The 19,529-nt window shown below is 42.5% G+C and overlaps 1 protein-coding gene across 4 annotated transcripts; it reads left to right on the forward strand.

Moving 5' to 3' along the window:
• Positions 1 to 19: 19 nt before the first annotated feature.
• GPN1 (GPN-loop GTPase 1) lies at positions 20 to 14,352 on the forward strand. Of its 4 annotated transcripts, XM_080614925.1 has the most exons (14): positions 20 to 154; positions 230 to 323; positions 1,599 to 1,638; positions 2,324 to 2,390; positions 3,083 to 3,120; positions 3,610 to 3,688; positions 3,797 to 3,891; positions 4,943 to 4,988; positions 6,028 to 6,174; positions 9,166 to 9,248; positions 11,043 to 11,082; positions 11,805 to 11,895; positions 12,338 to 12,448; positions 13,072 to 14,352. In XM_080614925.1, exons 1-14 carry the CDS (start codon positions 62 to 64, stop codon positions 13,161 to 13,163), a joined length of 1,116 nt encoding a protein of 371 aa, XP_080471051.1. In that variant the 5' UTR covers positions 20 to 61; the 3' UTR covers positions 13,164 to 14,352. The 4 variants fall into 4 exon arrangements, with proteins under 4 accessions (XP_080471051.1, XP_080471052.1, XP_080471054.1 ...); XM_080614926.1 differs by lacking the exon at positions 6,028 to 6,174; XM_080614927.1 differs by lacking the exon at positions 20 to 154 and having other exon boundaries at positions 274 to 323; positions 2,317 to 2,390.
• Positions 14,353 to 19,529: the final 5,177 nt, after the last annotated feature.

The following is a 19,529-nucleotide window of genomic DNA, read 5'->3' on the forward strand; positions in this document are numbered from 1 at the left end:
CGGCCACCCCGCCGCCGCCGTCCCCCCCCGCAACCCGGAAGGACAAGTGGGTGCTGGGAAGATGGCGGCGGCGAGCGGAGCGGAGGCAGCGGCGGCTCCGGTGTGCGTGCTGGTCCTGGGCATGGCCGGCTCTGGGAAAACTACCTTCGTGCAGGTGAGAGGCGGCCGGCGGGCTATGGGGAGCTGATGGTTTCATCAGCGGACCTGACGCCTCCTTGTGTCCTCTTAGCGACTCGCGGTGCACCTGCATGGGCAGCGCTGCCCTCCTTACGTGATCAACCTAGACCCCGCCGTGCACGACCTGCCCTTCCCCGCCAACATCGGTGAGTCCGCCTGCCCTAGCCCGTGGTTTTGCCATGCATTATTAAAATTATATTGGGTATACTGCTTTTCACGTGTTTCTTGGGGTGAGGGGGCGGTGGGGTGTGTGAGGTATTTGGTTAGAGCCACAGAATGGTTTGGATTGGAAAGGATCTTAAAGCTCATCTAGTTGTAACCCCCTGCCATGGGCAGGGACACCTTCCACTACAACAGGTTGCTCCAAGCTGTGTCCAGCCTGGCCTTGAACGCTGCCAGGGATGGAGCAACAGGTTTGTTTTTATTATCTTTAAGAGATTTCAAGTCCTAACATAAGAGGGACTTAAAGATTTTTTTTATTATTATTTCAGTTTAAATCCTTTCTCCTACCAACCTTTAATTTAGTACCAAAGGCGTTCGTCCGTGCATGTGTACATTTTTTTATGTCATCTGGTGTGACTTGATATGTTTGTGTTCTTGTGAGGTTTTTCTTTTATCAGCAGTGAACATAGTAGTAGATTTAACCTGGTTCCCTATATCCGGAACAGTGTCAGGGCCATTGGGACAGGCTGCCCAAGGAAGTGGTGAATGCTCCATCCCTGGAAGTGTTCAGGGCCAGGTTGGATGGGGCTTTGAGCAACCTGGTCTAGTGGATGGTGTCTCTGCCCGTGGCAGGGGAGTTGGAACTAGGTGATCTTAAGGTCCTTTCCAACACAAGCCATTCTAAGATTCTATGATATGAAATACTTTAAAGCACTTTAAAATGCATGGATTTTAGAGAAAATACGTTAAAAGAACAGACTTTATGCTTAGCCATTCCAAAGGGCTTAATAATCTTTAGGTTTGTAAGGGTCCTGTCTCTTAAACTTTGTGCAGTTTGTCAGTTTCTTTCTCTAGAGGATAAGAAAGGTAATGCTGATACAGAAGTTGTTTTATTGATGTTGGTTGAATAATGAGAGCATCTGTTCCAGTGCTGGATGTCTAATAACACAGTTAGATACATATACTTTGTTAACTGATGTTGATCAGCTGAGAATAAAGTTCAACTGAAGCAGTTACAGCTAAATACCTAAATTGGTGGTGTTTCACATGATTTACATTGGGTTTCAAGTGTGTGTTGAGAGCATAGCTAATCTGTGAGATTTTATTCTACTTGGGAGATTTTTCCTGATGGTGCGAGATTTATTACTGAGACAAAAGGAGACTTGCTAGAAGAAGGGCTTTCACCTATCAACAAATTAATGAAGAAGGATATTTTAAAAGTAATATCCTAACACTATTTATATTTCTTTCTCTTCTAGATATCAGGGATACTGTGAAGTACAAAGAAGTCATGAAACAGTATCCTTTTCTGTCTAAATAATGATGTTTGAAATCTCAGATTTTGTGAAAATAGTCTGTCACCTCTGTACACTCTGATGAAGGATGCAGGAGGTGGTGTGGATTGCAGTAATGTAGAATATTGTGTGAAGATCATTAGTTTTTGACCATGTGTTTCTTGCATGTGAAGTTAGAAACGTATGTTCTACCAGATCTGATGCTCCTGTTCCCTGTTCTTTTGAAGAGCTTGTATCTTTCTTTGTGGAAGCCAGCAGCCTTTTCCTCATGCTTTAACAAAACGTTGACTGTATACAATATATAACAATTTTACACATTGTTTGACCATAATCCAAGTACTGTTGTCTTTCTGAATTTCAGTCATTGGACTTTTAGCTTTTGCTGCAGAGTAGTTTGATGGCAGTAACATTACAGTAAAATGACTGCACTTCAGAAGGGTATGGAAGTCCTTTGTTTCCTAATAGCTTGTGCAGATGAAGATAATATATGGTGTTTAGATTTGATTTGCTAATGTGACTCCTACATTTAATATTTAGATGGGATAAAGATGGTGGGGTTTATGATTCTTGATTTTTGGCTGTTGTGTGATTTAGAGTTACCAGCTTATACATCCATATATAAGTTTCAGTTTGGTATGTAGACGAATTATTTGCTTTACTGTGTCTGCTTTCCTAAATGTAGTGTCTAGATATGGGCTGGGCCCAAATGGTGGAATAGTGACCTCTCTTAATCTTTTTGCTACAAGATTTGATCAGGTATGAGGTTATTCCTATGTGATAGTGTGCTACGGATACTGTGCTGGGAGACTGCAGGGGTGTTTTGTGTATTTGGAGTCTGAGAGTGTTTGGAGTTAGGATATTCTTCATACAGAGCCATGTGTTTTACAGTGCAGCAAAACTGCATTAGCTTTCATTTGAGATTTTTCAGTTTTTTAAAAAGTAAAATTTAGAAGCCATATGTGCAAAACATTCTTTAGTCTTTGTACATACCTGTTCTATTGCATTATGTTCTTTCGTATGGATGCTGTGGTTGTGAAGTAGGGAAGCTCATTTCTAGAAAGGGGTTAAGTTTTCCTGGGGTTGTTTGGTAATTGCTCTCTTAAATCATAATGCTAAATCAGTGCTGAGGTAGGAACTTATGTATGTTATTGAGACAGTGCACAATCTCTTAGTAAAAAGCTAGGGAACAGCTGCATTGTTACACCATTTCTTTAGCCAGGTATGAAAACACAGACAAAATCAGGATTGTCTTTGACCTGTGCAGTCTTAGGGCATTTTCCACCCTTCCTTAGTAGGGCATTTTCACACACTGAAAAGCTTTAAAAGACTTTGATCTTCTTTTGATATGTACGTGCAGCTGTGCAAGTTAATGTAGTTACAGTTAAGAAATTACTATGAAAGTTCCCTGTTGTGAGCCTAAATACAAATTATGCTTCTTTTTCAATCAGGTGATGAACTTTATTGAAAAAAGACAAAATGCATCCAAGTGAGTACATTCTGCCAAGTGCAATTTTTCTGAGATCAGTGTGGGAAAAACATGTCAAATCCTGAAAATGTGCTCTGCATCTTTTCTAGTTGTTTTTCAGCTTTGGCATGAATTTTATGTGGAAAAGCGCATAGAATTAAACCAGATAAACTCGACTTTCTTTAGATACACTGAAAAAATGCCTGCTGATTCCAGTTCTGCTTTTCTTGTCTTCCATTAGACTGTAATAAGTACTAAGTGTCTATCACATTGAAACCTTTAACATTAATAGAATCTGAAGGGAGTATGTGCTTCTTAGTTACAAAATTCACACAGGAATTTTTCAAGCATGCCCATAAATCTTGTCACTGTTTGAGAGAAGCATTTCTGATCTGTAACAGAATAATCATGTCGTTTGCTGTTATGTGCTTGTGGTAATCTAGTTGGAACAGGACCTATTGCTTAACTAATTTTCCCTCGGGGCGGGGGGGGGGGATGGCTTCTTACCAGGTATGTTCTTATTGACACACCAGGACAAATTGAGGTGTTCACTTGGTCAGCATCAGGAACCATCATAACTGAGGCCTTGGTAAGTGCTTTCTGCATAACTTGTCAGTCATGTAGAGGCTGTGTGAAAGAAATGACTGTTAAACAGCATGTACTTCTAATTGAAGTATGTTTTACTTTGTATTTTCAGGCTTCCTCTTTTCCTTCAGTAGTTGTTTATGTGATGGACACCTCTCGCAGTACTAACCCTGTTACCTTTATGTCCAACATGCTGTATGCCTGCAGGTAAGAAAAGCTGAAAATGCAGTCTGTGTGCTCTGATTGCTGTGTCTCTTTGGAACCTACTTTGGAGGGGAGTAACAGAATGGTTTAGTTTGGAAGGGACCTTTGAAGACCACCTAGTCCACACTCCTTGCAACAGGCAGGGACATCTTTCACTAAATCAGGTTGCTCAAAACCCCATCCACTTTTAATGATGGGGCATCCACAGCTTCTCTGGACAACCTGTGCTAGTGTCTCACCACCCTCATTGTAAAACATGTCTTCCTTATGTCCAATCTAACCCTACCCTATTTCAGTTTAAAACCATTGTTCCTTGTTCTGGTCTGTGTCTCCATCTTTCTTACAAGCCTCTTTATATACTGAAAGGCTGCAATAAGGTCTCCCTGAAGCCTTTTCTTCCCCTGGCTGAGCGACAAACCGTCTTCATGTTAAACCAGGGACTAAATACTTATGTAATGATCAGCATATCTAGAGCTGTCATAATTCATCATAGATGTTGGTAAAAGATTTTCAAAAGCCTACCAATCCTTGTACCAAGGTCAAAAGCTGCATCACTGATAGGAGTATGCATAAGTGTCTCATTACATGCTGCGATTTCTGACAGTGTTGAGCTAGATGCTAGAATATATACAGTGAAATGAATATGTAAGCTAGTGTTTCAAGGTAGCTTTGCTTTATAGATGTTTCGAGTTATTCGAATTCATTGCTCGGTTCACAAATAGTATCTTGGAACCTAAAATTTGAGTAAAAATAATTAGAAAATGCAAAGAGAGTTAATACCAGATCTGACAGTCATGGAAAATAGTAATCAAAATCAACTGAGTGTGTGGGAAATTTTCTATCTTACAAATGCATGCTTACATCTGGGGAGCATATTTTGTTCGCCTATGATAAGCAGGTTCTGAGTAAAAATTACATTCTGATTGATGTGGAGGAAAATAATTATCCTTTGAAGTCAAATATATTCAGTTTTGCACAAGTCTGGTCTGCCTATGCTTGTTTGCTGTTCTAGTGAGATTTAAATTAATTTCACTTTTTTGTGCGTGTCCCACAGTATCCTGTATAAGACAAAGCTGCCTTTCATTGTTGTCATGAACAAAGTAAGTTAAAGCTTTGGTTTATGTGTCCTAGTGGAACATTGTTCTGTTTAGCTTGCTTTGCTGTAGTGTCTTTGTGTTACTACGATAATAGATTTTCTAGAAAAGAGAGCCTGGGAGGGAGCTGCAGGCTGAAAACCAAATCTAAAAGGGTCTTTAGTATTTAAATGCACAAGAAGAATCAGGGATGTTACACCCTAACATTCAAGTTTGAGATAATATTAACAATTTGAAAAATGTTTTGCACCATAACCCAAAGGAAACTTTACTTTGTAACAGAAGGGTAAGTTCATCATTGAATCTGCTCTTACAGACCCCCACCTTCTCATAACAATTGTCTTAATCATTAATTATTTCTACTCAGCAGCAGACTTACAGTGAGAATTATGTAACACCTGCCTGTTTTGAGGAAGAAGTCCCATATATTGTAGCAGGCAAAACTTAAACAAGGGTGTTTGGTCCTGATCAGTGGCACTGAAAGTTTGTCAGTAGACTGCTTGAATACTAATCCATGTAAAATTATGGAACCATCTCACCTGCTTGTGTCCACCATCTTGTTTAGATTATAATTGTTCAGGTCAGAGCACAGCCCACATTTTTTAAAGATCCTTTAGGCGGATACCAGGTGTGGAAATGGCTCCCTCTGCCTCCTAATCCCCAAGCCAATCAAGGAAGCCTGTGATCTTCGCTGAGGACTGTCGTGTCTGTCCTCAGTCATACCATTTCTGAAACTTAAACTTTCTTTTACAGTATGGAATATTTGGATGCCCCCTTTCAGTAAACCATAAAGCCTTTAGACTTGCAATTGTTTCCTTAAACATGCCTTCTTAAAACTGGGATAGAGGGTTTTTGTCTTCTCTTCCTGTATTCAAGCAGTTGGCTTGATATAAACAGAGCTTGAAAAACTTCAGACCAGGGCTGAATATTTTCAAAAGATCAGTACTTTGAAAGTAAGTTTAAAATGGAAATTTTGTTTGTCCACTTAACAACCTATGGCTAAGAATTCATCATTATTACTTCTGAAAGTTCTATCTTCTCCTAGACTGACATAATTGACCACAGTTTTGCAGTGGAATGGATGCAGGACTTTGAGACTTTTCAGGATGCCTTGAATCAAGAGACATCCTATGTCAGTAACCTGACTCGTTCTATGAGTTTAGTGTTGGATGAATTTTACAGTTCACTGAAGGTAAGAATCTTCCTTTTTTCACTGCCTCTCAAAAGCTTGGAGAAGAGAAAGCTCATTGATATCACTGAGGTATATAAATACCTGATGGGAGAATATAAGGAAGAGAGCCAGGCTCTTTTCAGCAGTTCCCAGTGAAGACAAGAGGAAGTAGATGCAAAGTGAAATATAGGGAACTGTTTAAACAGAAGAGGAAAAAAGAATTACTGTAATTTTACTGATTGAGCACTGGAAAAGGTGATCCAGAGAAATTGTGGAGTTTCCATCCTCGGAGATACTCAAAACACACTCAGACAAGATCTTGTGCAACCTGCTCTAGTCAGTCTTGCTTTCTGAGCAGGAGAGGTTGGACTAGATGATCGTCAGAGGTATCTTCTAACCTTAACCCTTCTGTCCTTCTCTAAAAGGGCTTTGCCACCACCCTTTTGAGCTGGAATCTGTTGATGAGCCTTGCATTTTGGGGACAAAGACTTGCTGATTTGAACATAAGTAACTTTAGTTGCTTGTCACAGCGAGTGGCAGACTGAATCATTTAGTACTGAATTGTGATTAGTCAACTGAAGAAAGCTAAGATAGGCTGGTAAGTGGTAATGTTCTGTATTCCAGTGTCTCACATCTGAGACAATTTTCCTTGTTCTGCAAGTATCGAGTACAGTTGGTAATTTACTATGTATACAGGAAGAAGGGAAAGAACCTCAGAAACAAACAAATCCTCTGTTTCTGCTGACTCAACAAAAAGTGTTCTTTTTTTCCCCACTTACTGGGGTTTGAGAGGACAAATCCATTCAGTTTCTCTGAAAATACTGTACATGAGAGGGTGTTGATGATCCCATAATCTGTGCTAAAAAGGTTCAGTTAATCATGTTTTTCATCAGCTTTTACTTAATTAAAACAAACAGTTTTGTGGCTATTACAAGAAAGCCAATGAAAATAATTAAGTGATTCCATTCATATAGATAATGATAATTTTGCCAAAACAAAAATACTGTAAGTGTCCTATGTGGAACAGTATTCAGTATTTCAAAACAGATTGTAGTGGTGCCATGTAGGACTAAAGTACTTCTTATCCTTATTTACTAATAAAATCTTTGTATGCATGTCAAATCTGTTAGAACGGTAGACTAGAAAGCAGGATTAGAGAGTAGAAGGCAGTTTGTACTTAAGTTTTTGGTGTATTGAAAAATGTGGGATCTGAGCATGACAGGAATGATATGGAATAAAGGGTGGCTACTGTCCTGGGTTCAGCAGTAGCAGTCATTTTTCTCCTTCTTAGCTGGTGCAGTGCTGTGTTTTTGACTTTCAGCCTGGGAACAGCGCTGATAACACCGATGTTTTTAGTTGCTGCTTAGTAATGTTTACTCTGATCAAGGACTTTCTGAGTCTCATGCTCTGCCAGGGAGGAGGGGAAGCTGGGAGGAAGCAGAGACAGGACACCTGACCCAAGCTAACCAAAGGGGTATTCCATACCACAGCACGTCATGCCCAGTATAGAAACTGGAGGCAGTTACCTGAAAGGGCTAGATTGCTGCTCAGGTTGGGCTGCGTATCAGTTGGCAGGTGGTGAGCAGTTGTATTCTCTCCCCTTGTTATTTCCCTTATCATTATTATTATTGGTGGTAGCAGCAGTGGTTTTGTGTTATACCTTAGTTACTGGACTGTTCTTATCTCAACCTGTGGGAGTTACATTCTTTCGATTCTCTTCCCCATCCCTCTGGGAGTAAGGGAAGGAAGGTGGGGGGGAGTGAGTGAGCTAGTGGCTGCATGGTTCTGAGTTACCAGCTGGGTTTAAACCATGACAGCAATGAAAGTATAAATATTTGTATCTGCACAATGCCTAGACTATTGCTTAAAAATCCTTGGAATGCTTGATTGTCTGCATATTTATTGTACTTTCGATAAGATGCAAGGCTGTGCTTGAAAAAAAGTCTTCCATTTGAAAGAGAGTAGTTAAGACTTTTACTTATGAAAAAGAGGGAGAATTTCCATTAGAGGATGTAAGATTGTTAAGGGTGTTGTGGTTGAAGCTCAGCTGGCAACTAAGAACCACAATGAAACCAGGACAAAGGGTCACCAAGTGCTGGCAGATAGAAGTCTTAATTAAAGGCATTTTTAGATAATTGATGTAATAAAAGCGGAACAAATGCCCAGAAGTGTAATGACAGACAAGTTCAAATTAGAAAAATGTGCATTTTGAATATAGTGACTGTTTATATATAGTTACATAGTAACTGATTAAAATCTCCATCTCTCTCTGCTCTGGGGGTTGGATTGGGTACCTCTTAAAATTTGCTTCAGCTCAATGCAAAGTATTGGACAGAATTTCAAAGGCAAAAAGCCGGTTTCTGTGGTTTATTTTACTCTTTAATTCTAGTACACTGATATTGCAGCATTTATAATAAAGTTCAGAATGAGAACTTGGATTATTAAAAATAACCAAGTAAACAGAAGAAAGACTTGATCATTCTTTTAAATTGCTCTATCTTGTTCATTATGTTTAGGCATTATATTGTCTTCTCTGTGTTTTTGGGGGGGGGGGGAGCGGAACTGAGATTGGAGCTATAAGGATGGGTACAGAGTAAGTAGTGTTTTTTAACTGTTGCTTCCCTCCCCGTGGTAAAATTTGTGAAACAGACAAGAAAATCCAGGTTCCTGAGTTAAATAGAGGGGGGAAAAGGAAGAAAACCCAAACCACACACCTCCATAACGAAGTAAAAAACCCAACCAACCAGAAATGGAGATAGCAAGAATTAACGTCAGGTGGAGAAAGAGGTTGGAAGTAGGAATGACAGAAGTGGAAGTATTACTGCATTCTCATATGCCACTGTGATGATTAAATGGGTATCTTTAGATTCCCCTGAGGGGTTTTAGTGAGATGGGGGGGGGGTGTGTGTGCTCTTTTTTTTAAGATGCTGCTTAATCTTACTGGCTCTGAACAGCTGCCTAAAAACTTGGTTCAATTCTCTTCAGTTCTCATATATGGTTTTTTTTTCATAGGTGGTTGGTGTTTCTTCTGTGGTCGGCACAGGACTGGATGACTTTTTTGTTCAGCTCTCTAAAGCTGTAGATGAATATGAAAGGTAAGGTGATAACCTTTGGTCCCTGACTCAGTGAAGACCTGCTGAAGTTACTGATTTTGATTTGAAGGGCTGTAGGCTTTTTGCAGCCAATGTAGTTCAGGGTTTCTAACAAACTTAAATGCAAAAGTCAGCATGAAAAGCAGCATTTGAAAGGACCTATTTGGTGGTGGATTTTTGTCCTAACTCTTCAGAGAAAAAGACCCTTTTATTCTCTTATCCTTCAATTTCCCACATTTGTTACTCCCCAAATGTGCTCTTTCCCTGCATCCCATAATGTGTCCCACACCCATAGTCAGCCACCCCTCTGTGCTTGCAAGGTGATCCAGAAAGCTCCCGATAAGGCATGGTGATGGGTCTCATGCCAGGATCATGGGTCTGACTGGGAGGAACTGAGATTCCTCTGAGTCCTTAATTTGGATTCCTTCCCTGCAACCATGTCCCTGTGTTCCTCTGGGCTTCTTGAGATGGATCTTTAATGGTTTGATGGCTCTTCTGTGATGGGCCTGTGAGTACCTGAGTAGGGTGTTCTTTGTGCTTCTTTCCCCGCTCCCCAAATGTCTCCTTTGAGGTGCTGAGTAGTTTTACTGCATAACCTAAAAATTATTCTGGGATACAGTACCTACATAATGAAACCCTAGTTAAGGGTTTCATATAAGCTGCCAGTGTGTGCTTGCAGCCCAGAAAGGTGATTGTATCCTGGACCACATCAAAAGAAATGTGGCCAGAGGTCAAGGGGTGTGATTTGCCCTCTCTGCTCCACTCTTCTGAGACCATGCCTGAAGCTCTGTGACCAGCATGGCAGCCCACGGTTGAGCAAGAAATACATGGACCTGTTAGAGCTGTTCCAGAGGGCCATGAAGACAGTCAGAGTTCTGGAGCATCTACCTGATGAAGAAAGGCTGAGAGAGTCAGGTTGTTCAGTCTGGAGAGGGGAAGACTCAGGAGAGACCTTATTGTGACCTTTCAGCATATAAAGGGAGCGTACAAGAGAGGCAAGGGAGGTTAGACCGGATGATCTTTGAAGGTCCCTTCCATGCCAAACTGTTATATGATTCTAAGAAAAGGGTATCCTTATTTCATTAGAGAAGTACTTCAAAGGTCCCATAGTAGTACAATAGTTTGGAAGTCTGTGAACAGTCTTGTTATATGAGCTCCCACTGAACTGTCTTAGGAAACACAAGTCTTGGCAGAGAAAGTCATGTCTGTGATTAGAGTGATAAATCTGCTGATTAGATACAGCAGTGAAATTACTACCTCAGTGGCTTGCTCCTGGCAGCCTCTGCCCCGGGCACCGCTCGGTGTGGGCTCTGGGATGCGGGTTTGTCCCCCTGTGCTGCCTGCATGCGGTGTCTTCATGCAAGAGGGTCACCCTAGGGAAGCGGAAGGGAGCGTTCCACGGAGCGCTGCTCAGGCTGCGCCTCTTTGCCCCTGCAGTTGTCTTGTGACATGAGTTAGTGATGATCTTGGCAGCCCTGGGGTAACGGTTGGACTTGATGATCTTAAAGGTCTTTTCCAGCCTGGTTGATTCTATGATTGAGGTGGTTTCATTTCTTATCTAATAAGATAGTATGAGAAAGGTTTGCTATTGTAATGAAGTACATTCACTTATTTTGCATCCGTTGGTTTCAAAATCCAAATGTGGGTAAAAAGTACTATTAGTCTTTCTGAAATGTCCTTCAAACATGAAGAGAAAACTTTTCTAGAGAAGACGTTTTTTGGGGTAGAAACAAGATGATCCTTATTTAATGTGTCATGTATTAGGTCACACTGAATGTACCCTACTTGTATTTTCAGAGAATATCGTCCAGAATATGAACGCCTGAGAAAAACACTGGTAGGTATTTTTAACTTTTATATACCTGGGCAGTGTATCTTGGTTTCACTTTTATGCACACAATTGCTTCTTTATTGGGAGGATCTAACATTTCGTTTACGAATCTTACTCATTGTGGAGAAAAAATCCTGTTCTGAAGCTCACCATCTGATTTTTCTTCCTGGATGTGGTGGAGCATATCTTCACAAAAATAAATATGTTTTTTAAATCAGATGTTCGTCAGTGGTTTAGTGCTAATAATTTATTTGGACAAATTGTGAGAAAATGGTTGGGAAAGATTTTTGTATCTTCCATTCAGAATGATAGAGCCTTTTTAAAAAAATAACTTAGCAAAGTGATTTGTTGAGAATATTACAGTATCTCTTTGCACCAGCGAAAGATACTGTTTTGAGTTAGGCAACTAATAATGAAGACTGAATTGCAGTACCAAAGTCATTAGCTCTGCTCACCTGGAGCTCTGGCTGTCCAAAGGACAGTTCTCTGCAGGCACAACTTCAGTTGAGTTTGACTTCCTGATGCTGCTGAAAATGTTCTAGAAGCCCATCATGCTGGAGGTTGCTTTCCATGCTTATCCAAAAGTTCCATGTAACCTTAGTTGTAATGTAAGACCTGCTTACTGACTTCTGCTTTCTGGTTAGGGGACAGACTGATCTTGGATGAGATGAATCTTCTACTGATGTTTTAAGTGTACTCAGAATCCACGTGTAACTTTGTACCTACAGGAGAAAGCTCAAAATGAACAAAAGAAAGAGCAGCTGGAACACTTGCGAAAGGACATGGGAAGCATGTGTGTGCAAGGCAACACACTTGCAGGTATATTAGTAGGAAGATAAAAGTTTACAGCAAAAATTGTCTGAAGAGTCTGGCTTGAGAAGTCACTTAGTGCTTTTCTGTATCACAGCGGAAGCATGGAAGCAGCTTCATGTTAGGAGGGACAAGTGGAGCTTTAGTTCCTGTGGGGTTAGACTTAGCTCTTTGTATCGGTCACAGACATGGAAAGAAACCCTGCGGTGTAGATAAAGTGGTGAAACTGTCAAATTAGAAATAAGAAAGCTCTGTTGTTGGTTGAACTGTTGCCTTATATGAGGTTAAGTATGGTGCTGATGCAGTCTGACTTGTATCTTTGTAATCCACAAGCAGCTTTCTGTGCTTTTAGAGGAGGCATTTACTGCTGTGTTTATGTGCAAATAGAAATTGTTGAGGCACGAACTTACTTGTTAGTATGCTGTTTCATGTATAGCTATTTCTGTCCAAGGGTCTGATGATGCTTCTGCAATGGGCCCCTCTGAGCTGATCCTAACACGGGGAACTCTTGATGAAGAAGAAGAAGAGAGGGAGAGTGATACTGATGATATTGACCATGAAGGTAAGAGAATAAAGGATCTGATCTGATCTAAAAACTGCCTGTCTAGTCAGGAAATATCCTCTGTATTTCATTAGCTGTATTGAGTGAATTGAGAGCCTAGAAAATAAGCAAACATTGTCACCTAAATATAGGTGTCTGAATATGTAGCAGAAGCCCAGCTGCAATGCTTAGTTCAGTGAAATGTTTATGATAGTTCAAGTTTAAATTTTTAATTCAGGTAATTATTTTTAATAGTGTATAACATGCATAAACCAGACAAACTTGTTATGCTTCGAGCATGCAGTGACCTCTGAATCTAATTAACACACAATATGTTTCATTATCTTTTTGGCTTTACAATTTCTGCCCTGGCTCTCTTTCCTTTTCCAGTGACTCCTGGTCTTGGAACACTCTTCTAAGTTCTTACAGTGTGTGATATTTTTTTCTCTTATACACCTTGCAGACTTAATCTTCATTCTTTCCCTGTTCCGTTGATTTTTAGGGTAACTTATTTCTTTTGCCTTGTAATGAAGTTGAAGATCAAATAGACGTAATGTGTTGCTCTACCTAGCCTGACTAGCTTTTTTCAGTAACAGTAGAACAAGTGGTGAAATAGTACTGAAGTGTGGATTTTTTTCCCCCAGTTACTGAGGAGAGTCATGAAGAACCAGCCTTCAGAAACTTCATGCAAGAAATGCGGATGAAATACCAGAGAAGCAGCAACCCAAACGAATGAGACCTTCAGAAATAGGTGGTTTGGAATCCTTTACAATGGAGTTAAAAGTAAAGGAACAGCATAAACTTGCATGGAACCATGAATGAAGTCTTCTACCTATGAACAGTTTCCTCTGATATATTTGTCTTTCTCCCTGCAGTAACTTTTGGTCATACGAGTTGAAGGTCTTGTAACCAACTGACTGTGCATTTGGCCATCTGCCACTAAGACTTCCTGAAGCAGAAGGAACCAGATAACACTTTCTTTTGATCCAGATTCTTTAGATGTGCCCGTTGAGAGCATCTAGAGTACTTTCTGGTCTCCAAAAATGCATTTTGTTCACCTTGGGCAGACAGGTGTCTGCTGCAGCCAGGACACAAGTGAAATCTGCTGCGTGAAACTTCATCAATCTAGTATTTGATGTTTTGGTTTTAATTAAATATATTTTATGTACTAAGGAATGTGTGATCGTTAAAGGAAGGAGATTTCATTTCACTGTTCTAATGCAAGAGTTCGTGTCTGTGCTTACAGCCCATCCATATGGATTCATAGCAAATGTATCTTTATTACAGAAGTAGAAGTGCTCCAGTCCACTGATCAATGACTGTGGTCCTCCTCTGGACCCACGTCAATGGATCCGTGTGTTTCCTGTGCCGAATACTCCAAAGCTGAATGTAATACTCCAGATGGGGTCTTACAAGAGCAGAATAGAGGCACAGAATCACCTCCTTTGACCTGCTGAACACGCTTCTTTTGATGCAGCCCAGGATACTATTCTGTTCTATGATTCTATGCAGTTTGCTTTCTGGGCAGCGAGTGCACACTATCAGCTCACGTCCAGGTTTTCATACACCAGTACACCAAGTCTTTCTCCATGGGGCTGCTGTCAATCCCTTCATCCCCGTGGCCTTTGGCCTTTGTTCATTCAGCCATTATCTACCGAAACTCAGACACTTTTTCTAAACCTTTTCACATATTTACACTTTCTTCACCGCAAAAGTGGTAGCAGCGTTACTGCCGGTGGGTGCTACCGCCGGTAACGGTGCTGCAATCGCTGCTCTCTCCCAGTAAGGCACCGATCAGGTGCTTGCGAGCGATTTTGCAAAGCGGTGTTTTGGTAGCTCTGGCGAGCCGTCGGCGTTTTACGCATACACGGTGCCTGGGAGCAGCATGGCGGCGCGCAGGGAGCGGCTCCCGGCACGGGCAGGTGAGGGCCTATGGGAGAGGAGGAGAGGGAGCCGAGAGGAAAGGGAGCAGCTTCGGTGGATGCAAGGGGTCTCCTGCCCTTTGGCTCTCGGGGGTGGGGGGACGGGAAGCTCAAACCGCCCGGTGCTGCAGCTCGCGCTCAGCGGGGCAGCCCCGGAGAGCTCCCTGGGAGCTGGCAGAAGAGAAGAGGGAAAAGATGCGCACAATTCCTGTGATGCAGAGCCGGGCGCCTCCTTGCCTCGCCAGAGCTCCCCAACTTAGCCCGCCCTGGCCCTGCAGCAGCTCCGGTTCCATCGCCTCCCCCGAACCCTTTCCCATCTCCCCAGGCTTCCAGAGTAGTTGAGTTAACGCTCAACAAAGTGACCAGTGACTCCATGGTGATAGTGAATGGATAATTATTTGTTCCCCTCTCCTCACCCCTGGGAACTTTGGTAAGAATAAACTCCACAGAAGACATTGAAAATAATATTTGTCAGACATGGGCAGTAGTTGCCTGTCTTAATGATAAACTTGTGAATACCGCAGAGACTACATACATGTGAGAAGGGTTTTTTTGTCTAATGGGAACACAGTAAGGACAAATCCAGATAAAAATGTGGCTTGCAACTTAAATTTACCAGATGAATAGTAGGGGGGGTTCATTAAGTTCAGTGTTGAATTGATGATGTTTTGCAGTAGGAGTATTTTAAATGATGATGCCTTTCTCCTGGAAGAGGGAATCTGTTTGCTCTCTGTTCGTGACCTAGTTTGGGGAGAAGATAATGACCTTATTGTGGACCTTAAAGCCCAAGTCTGGGTCAGTCCTATTCATGACAGACAAATACCTAGTTTTCTCTGTGCAGGGGTGATGAAGTATCCATATTGTTTTTAGCTTGCAATTTTTATTTCTTACCAGAATGGTAAGAAATATTACTTCTTATCTATAAGAATATATGTAACTTTCTTTCTTGCTTAAGAGCTCTGATTGGCCTTGGCTTCTAGGATAATGGAAGGTACTTTGATGTTGAACTTTTCTAATACTGAACAAGTAATTGGTGTCTTTGTCACTGGTCAGAAGCTGTTATTTCTGCATGTTTTGACAAGCACTGTAGGTAACTTGTCCTTCTGTTTGTAGGTAAAATCGTTATAAAATTGTTGTGCTGCAAGTATTGATCCAAGGATGGTCCAAGAAACATTTCCAGGCAGTTCTGGGAGGGCTGCCGTGGAATGACAGCAGGGTTTAGGTGGGAATGGACACCTGGAGGTACTGTCATCTGGTCAGGGTAGGGTTAACCCGAAAACTGAGTCAGATTGCTCAGGGTCTTGTCCGGTTGCGTTTTGAGCGTCCTGAGGGATGGAGAACCCATAGTCTCATCCTTTCACATGCACGTTGTGGCCCCCACAGCCTGATGTGTGGCTGTGCTTCATCACCACAAGGGCGCAGTGCTGCATTGTGGTCAAGAGAACTGACTGTTCCCAGGATGCAGAGCCTGTGGGTAAATACGTCGAAGACCCTAGGTCAGATAGAATCCAAGTGATTCTGGCTGTAACCGGATTGTTGTTGGAAACACTATTGTATTGGTACTGAGCCACGATCTCCACAAATGCATGGATGACATTACCAAGTGTGCTGAGCATGGCTCTCCTGATGCTGTTTCTGATGGCACAAGTGAAACCACCACTGCAAAAGCCCTGCATGCTGATGGGAATTCTTCCTCCTTGGTGAATGGTGTTGGAGAATCCTTTCTCAGCAGCAGATAGACACGTTTCTGATCTCTGGTTCCACATGGCATCTATGGGGTTAGTCTTGGAAAGACGGATGCTTTCATATACAAATATAAGGTCTCTAGTGCTGGTAATCAGTAGCTTTCTTGCACTGTGCCTAAGTGAACTTGAACTCTGGTACACTTGAAAAGCAGCATGGCAGTAATCCAGGCTTCTTGGCCCAGGCAGGAGAGGTTTCCTGGGGCTCTAGCTCCAGCATGCTGCACTGCCCTGTAGGGATGCTTGGTGCAAGCACTGTCCAGGCTACAACTCTCTTGGTTTATGAGTTTTCTCTGCCTTGCAGGAGACACCATTTCCAAGCCTTAAAATGGCAGTTGACACGAACGCTTTAGACAGAGGCAGGTATTTTACTACAGATCTACAGATACTGTAGCTTAAGAAATGCCTGATAACCAAGAGAACATCCAGGAATGGACAGGAGTAATTTAATTCTTCTCACAGTGCAGTGATCAGAATGGAAATTTTGGTTATTTACAAATTGCATGGGAACTTCATGTGCAAGGGATACACAAGGAGACACGGGCACATGCTGATTGTCCTGGTTTGAGGTGGGATAGAGTTAAGTTTCTTCTAGTACCTGGTACAGTGCTGTGATTTGGCTTTAGTCTGAGAACTATGCTGATAACACACCGATGTTTTAGTTGTTGCTCAGTAGTGCTTACCCTAAGTCAAGAACTTTTCAATATCTTGTGCTCTGCCAGTGAGGAGGGGCACGGGAAGCTGGGAGGAAGCAGAGACAGGACACCTGACCCAAGCTAGCCAAAGGGGTATTCCATACCACAGCATGTCATGCCCAGTATATAAACTGGGGGGAGTTAGGCAGAAGGAGCTGGTCACTGCTCAGGGTCAAGCTGGGCATCAGTCAACATGTGGTGAGCAATTGTACTGTGCATCACTGTGATGTTGTGTTTTGTTTTTCCCTTGGGAGAGGGGCAGGGTTTTTTCCTTTTCTCTATTATTATATGATTATATTTTACTTTTTTATTTATTGTATTTTACTTTTATTTCAATTATTAAACCATTTTTATCTCAGCCCATGGGTATTTATGTTTTTATTATTCTCCTCCCCATTCCACTGGGGAATGTGGGGGGAACTGAGCTTGCAGGTATGTGGTATTTAGTTGCTGGCTGGGCTTAAACCATGACAGTTCTTTTTGTTGTGTTTGTTCCCAGGGTTGCATTATATGCCATCTTACCCACAGTGTGTGTTCCTATGGTCATGTTTGTTATCCTTGGGGCCTGGGCTAAGATTATCATTCTGTTGTACTTTGTAACACTTGTTTATGGTGTAACGAATCCCTTGGTATGAAACTAATTACGTGTGTGTACTCAGCATTGGTGTCACCCCTGTACTTCAGGAATCATCTATAGGGAACTATTGATTACACTTTTTGCCTTTTCTCCTTGGAGAGCCAACTTATGGGGGAAACATCCTCCTTCCCTCCTTCCTTCCCTCTTTCCCCTCTAGGCTGATTATGGTAGTATTTGAGAATTTTAAAGATTTTTAATATCCTTTGAGTACCCTTGAAATCGATCTGGACCTGGGAACCAGCACGTTGCTGCATATGGTTCAGGTTTTATTTAAGGTTAAACAGTTGTTTAAAAATACCACCCAGAGATCTTCCCTGAGGCTGAACAGTTACAAGTGGCAGGGTGTGTGGGATAGTATGGGCAAGTACCTACTACAGTGGGCACCTCCAGTGTTTTGGAATTTTACCCTTGAACAAGTGTGGAATCCAGAAGAACTAGTAAAACATTTGGAAAAAGTATGCTGTCATCCTGCACAAATGACTGCAGCATGCTACTGCATGCCTGCTGAGCCCTGCTCAACACTGCAGTATCCTCAAGGGGAAAAGAAGGTCTCTGACAGCAAACCAACAGGCACTGCAACTGCTCCCATCCCAGTGACTGCACTGTGGCACGATGCTGCGGCCCGCATGCAGAACCTGGTGGTGAAGGTACGCCACGTAGATGCTCATGTACCCAAGAGTTGGGCCACTGAGGAACACCAGAACAACCGACAAGTGGATAAAGCTGCTAAGATTGAAGTGGCTCAGATAGACTTGATTGGCAACATAAAGGTGAATTATTTTTAGCCTGGGGGGCCCAAGACACCGCAGGCCATCAAGGCAGAGATGCAACACAGAGATGGGCTTGTGATCGAGGGGTGAACTTAACAATGGACACTATTGCCCAGGTTCTTCACAAATGTGAAACATGTTGCAGTTAAGCAAGCCATGCAGTTAAAGCGTCTTTGGTATGGAGGATGATGGCGGAAGTACAAATATGGGGAGGCCTGACAGATTGATTACATCACACTCCCACCAACCCGCCAAGGCAAGCGCCATGTGCTTACCATGGTGGAAGCAACCACCGGATGGCTGGAAACATACGCTGTGCCCCACGCCACTGCCCAGAACACTATCCTGGGCCTTGAGAAACAGATTTTGTGGCGACACGGCACCCCAGGGATAACTGAGTTAGACAACGGGACTCATTTCTGAAACAACCTCTATGACACCAAAGAGCACAACATCAAGCGGGTATATCACATCCCTTATCATGCATCAGCCTCTGGGAAAATCAGACAGTACAATGGACTGTTAAAAACTACGCTGAGAGCAATGGGTGGTGGGACCTTCAAACACTGAGGTACACATTTAGCAAAAGTCCCCTAATTAGTCAACATTAGGGGATCTGCCTACAGGGCTGGCCCAGCCCAATCAGAACTTTTATGTACTGTAGAGGGGGATGAAGTTCCTGTAATGCACATAAAAAGTAATGTGGGAGGATGGGGAATTCTGGTGTGTGCCTCAAGGGTGGTTTAAAAGGGAAATGTAACCCCCATTTTCAAGAAGGGGAAAATGGATGACCCGGGGGATTACAGACCAGTCAGTCTCACCTCTGTGCCTGGCAAACTCTTGGAGCAGATTCTCCTGGAAGACATGCTAAGGCACATGAAAAACAAGGAGGTGGCTGGTGACAGCCAGCATGGCTTCACTAAGGGGAAATCCTGCCTGACCAATTTGATATTGATCAACTGACCAATTGCCTTCTATGATGGGGCTACGAAACTGATGGACGGGCAGAGCAGTTGACGTCATCTACCTGGACTTGTGCAAAGCCTTTGACACTGTCCCACATGACATCCTTGTCTCTAAATTGGAGAGACATCAATTTGATGGGTGGACCACTCGGTGGATAAAGAACTGGCTGGATGGCCGCACACAAAGAGTTGTGGTCAATGACTCAATGTCCGGCTGGAGACCAGTAACGAGTGGTGTCCCTCAGGGATCGGTGTTGGGACCGGTCTTGTTCAACATCTTTGTCGGTGACATGGACAGGGGGATTGAGTGCGCCCTCAGCAAGTTTGCCGATGACACCAAGCTGTGTGGTTCGGTTGATACGCCGGAGGGA

Source organism: Psittacula echo (genome assembly GCF_963264785.1).
Source record: "Psittacula echo genome assembly, chromosome: 4".
Taxonomy (NCBI): Eukaryota; Metazoa; Chordata; class Aves; order Psittaciformes; family Psittacidae; genus Psittacula; species Psittacula echo.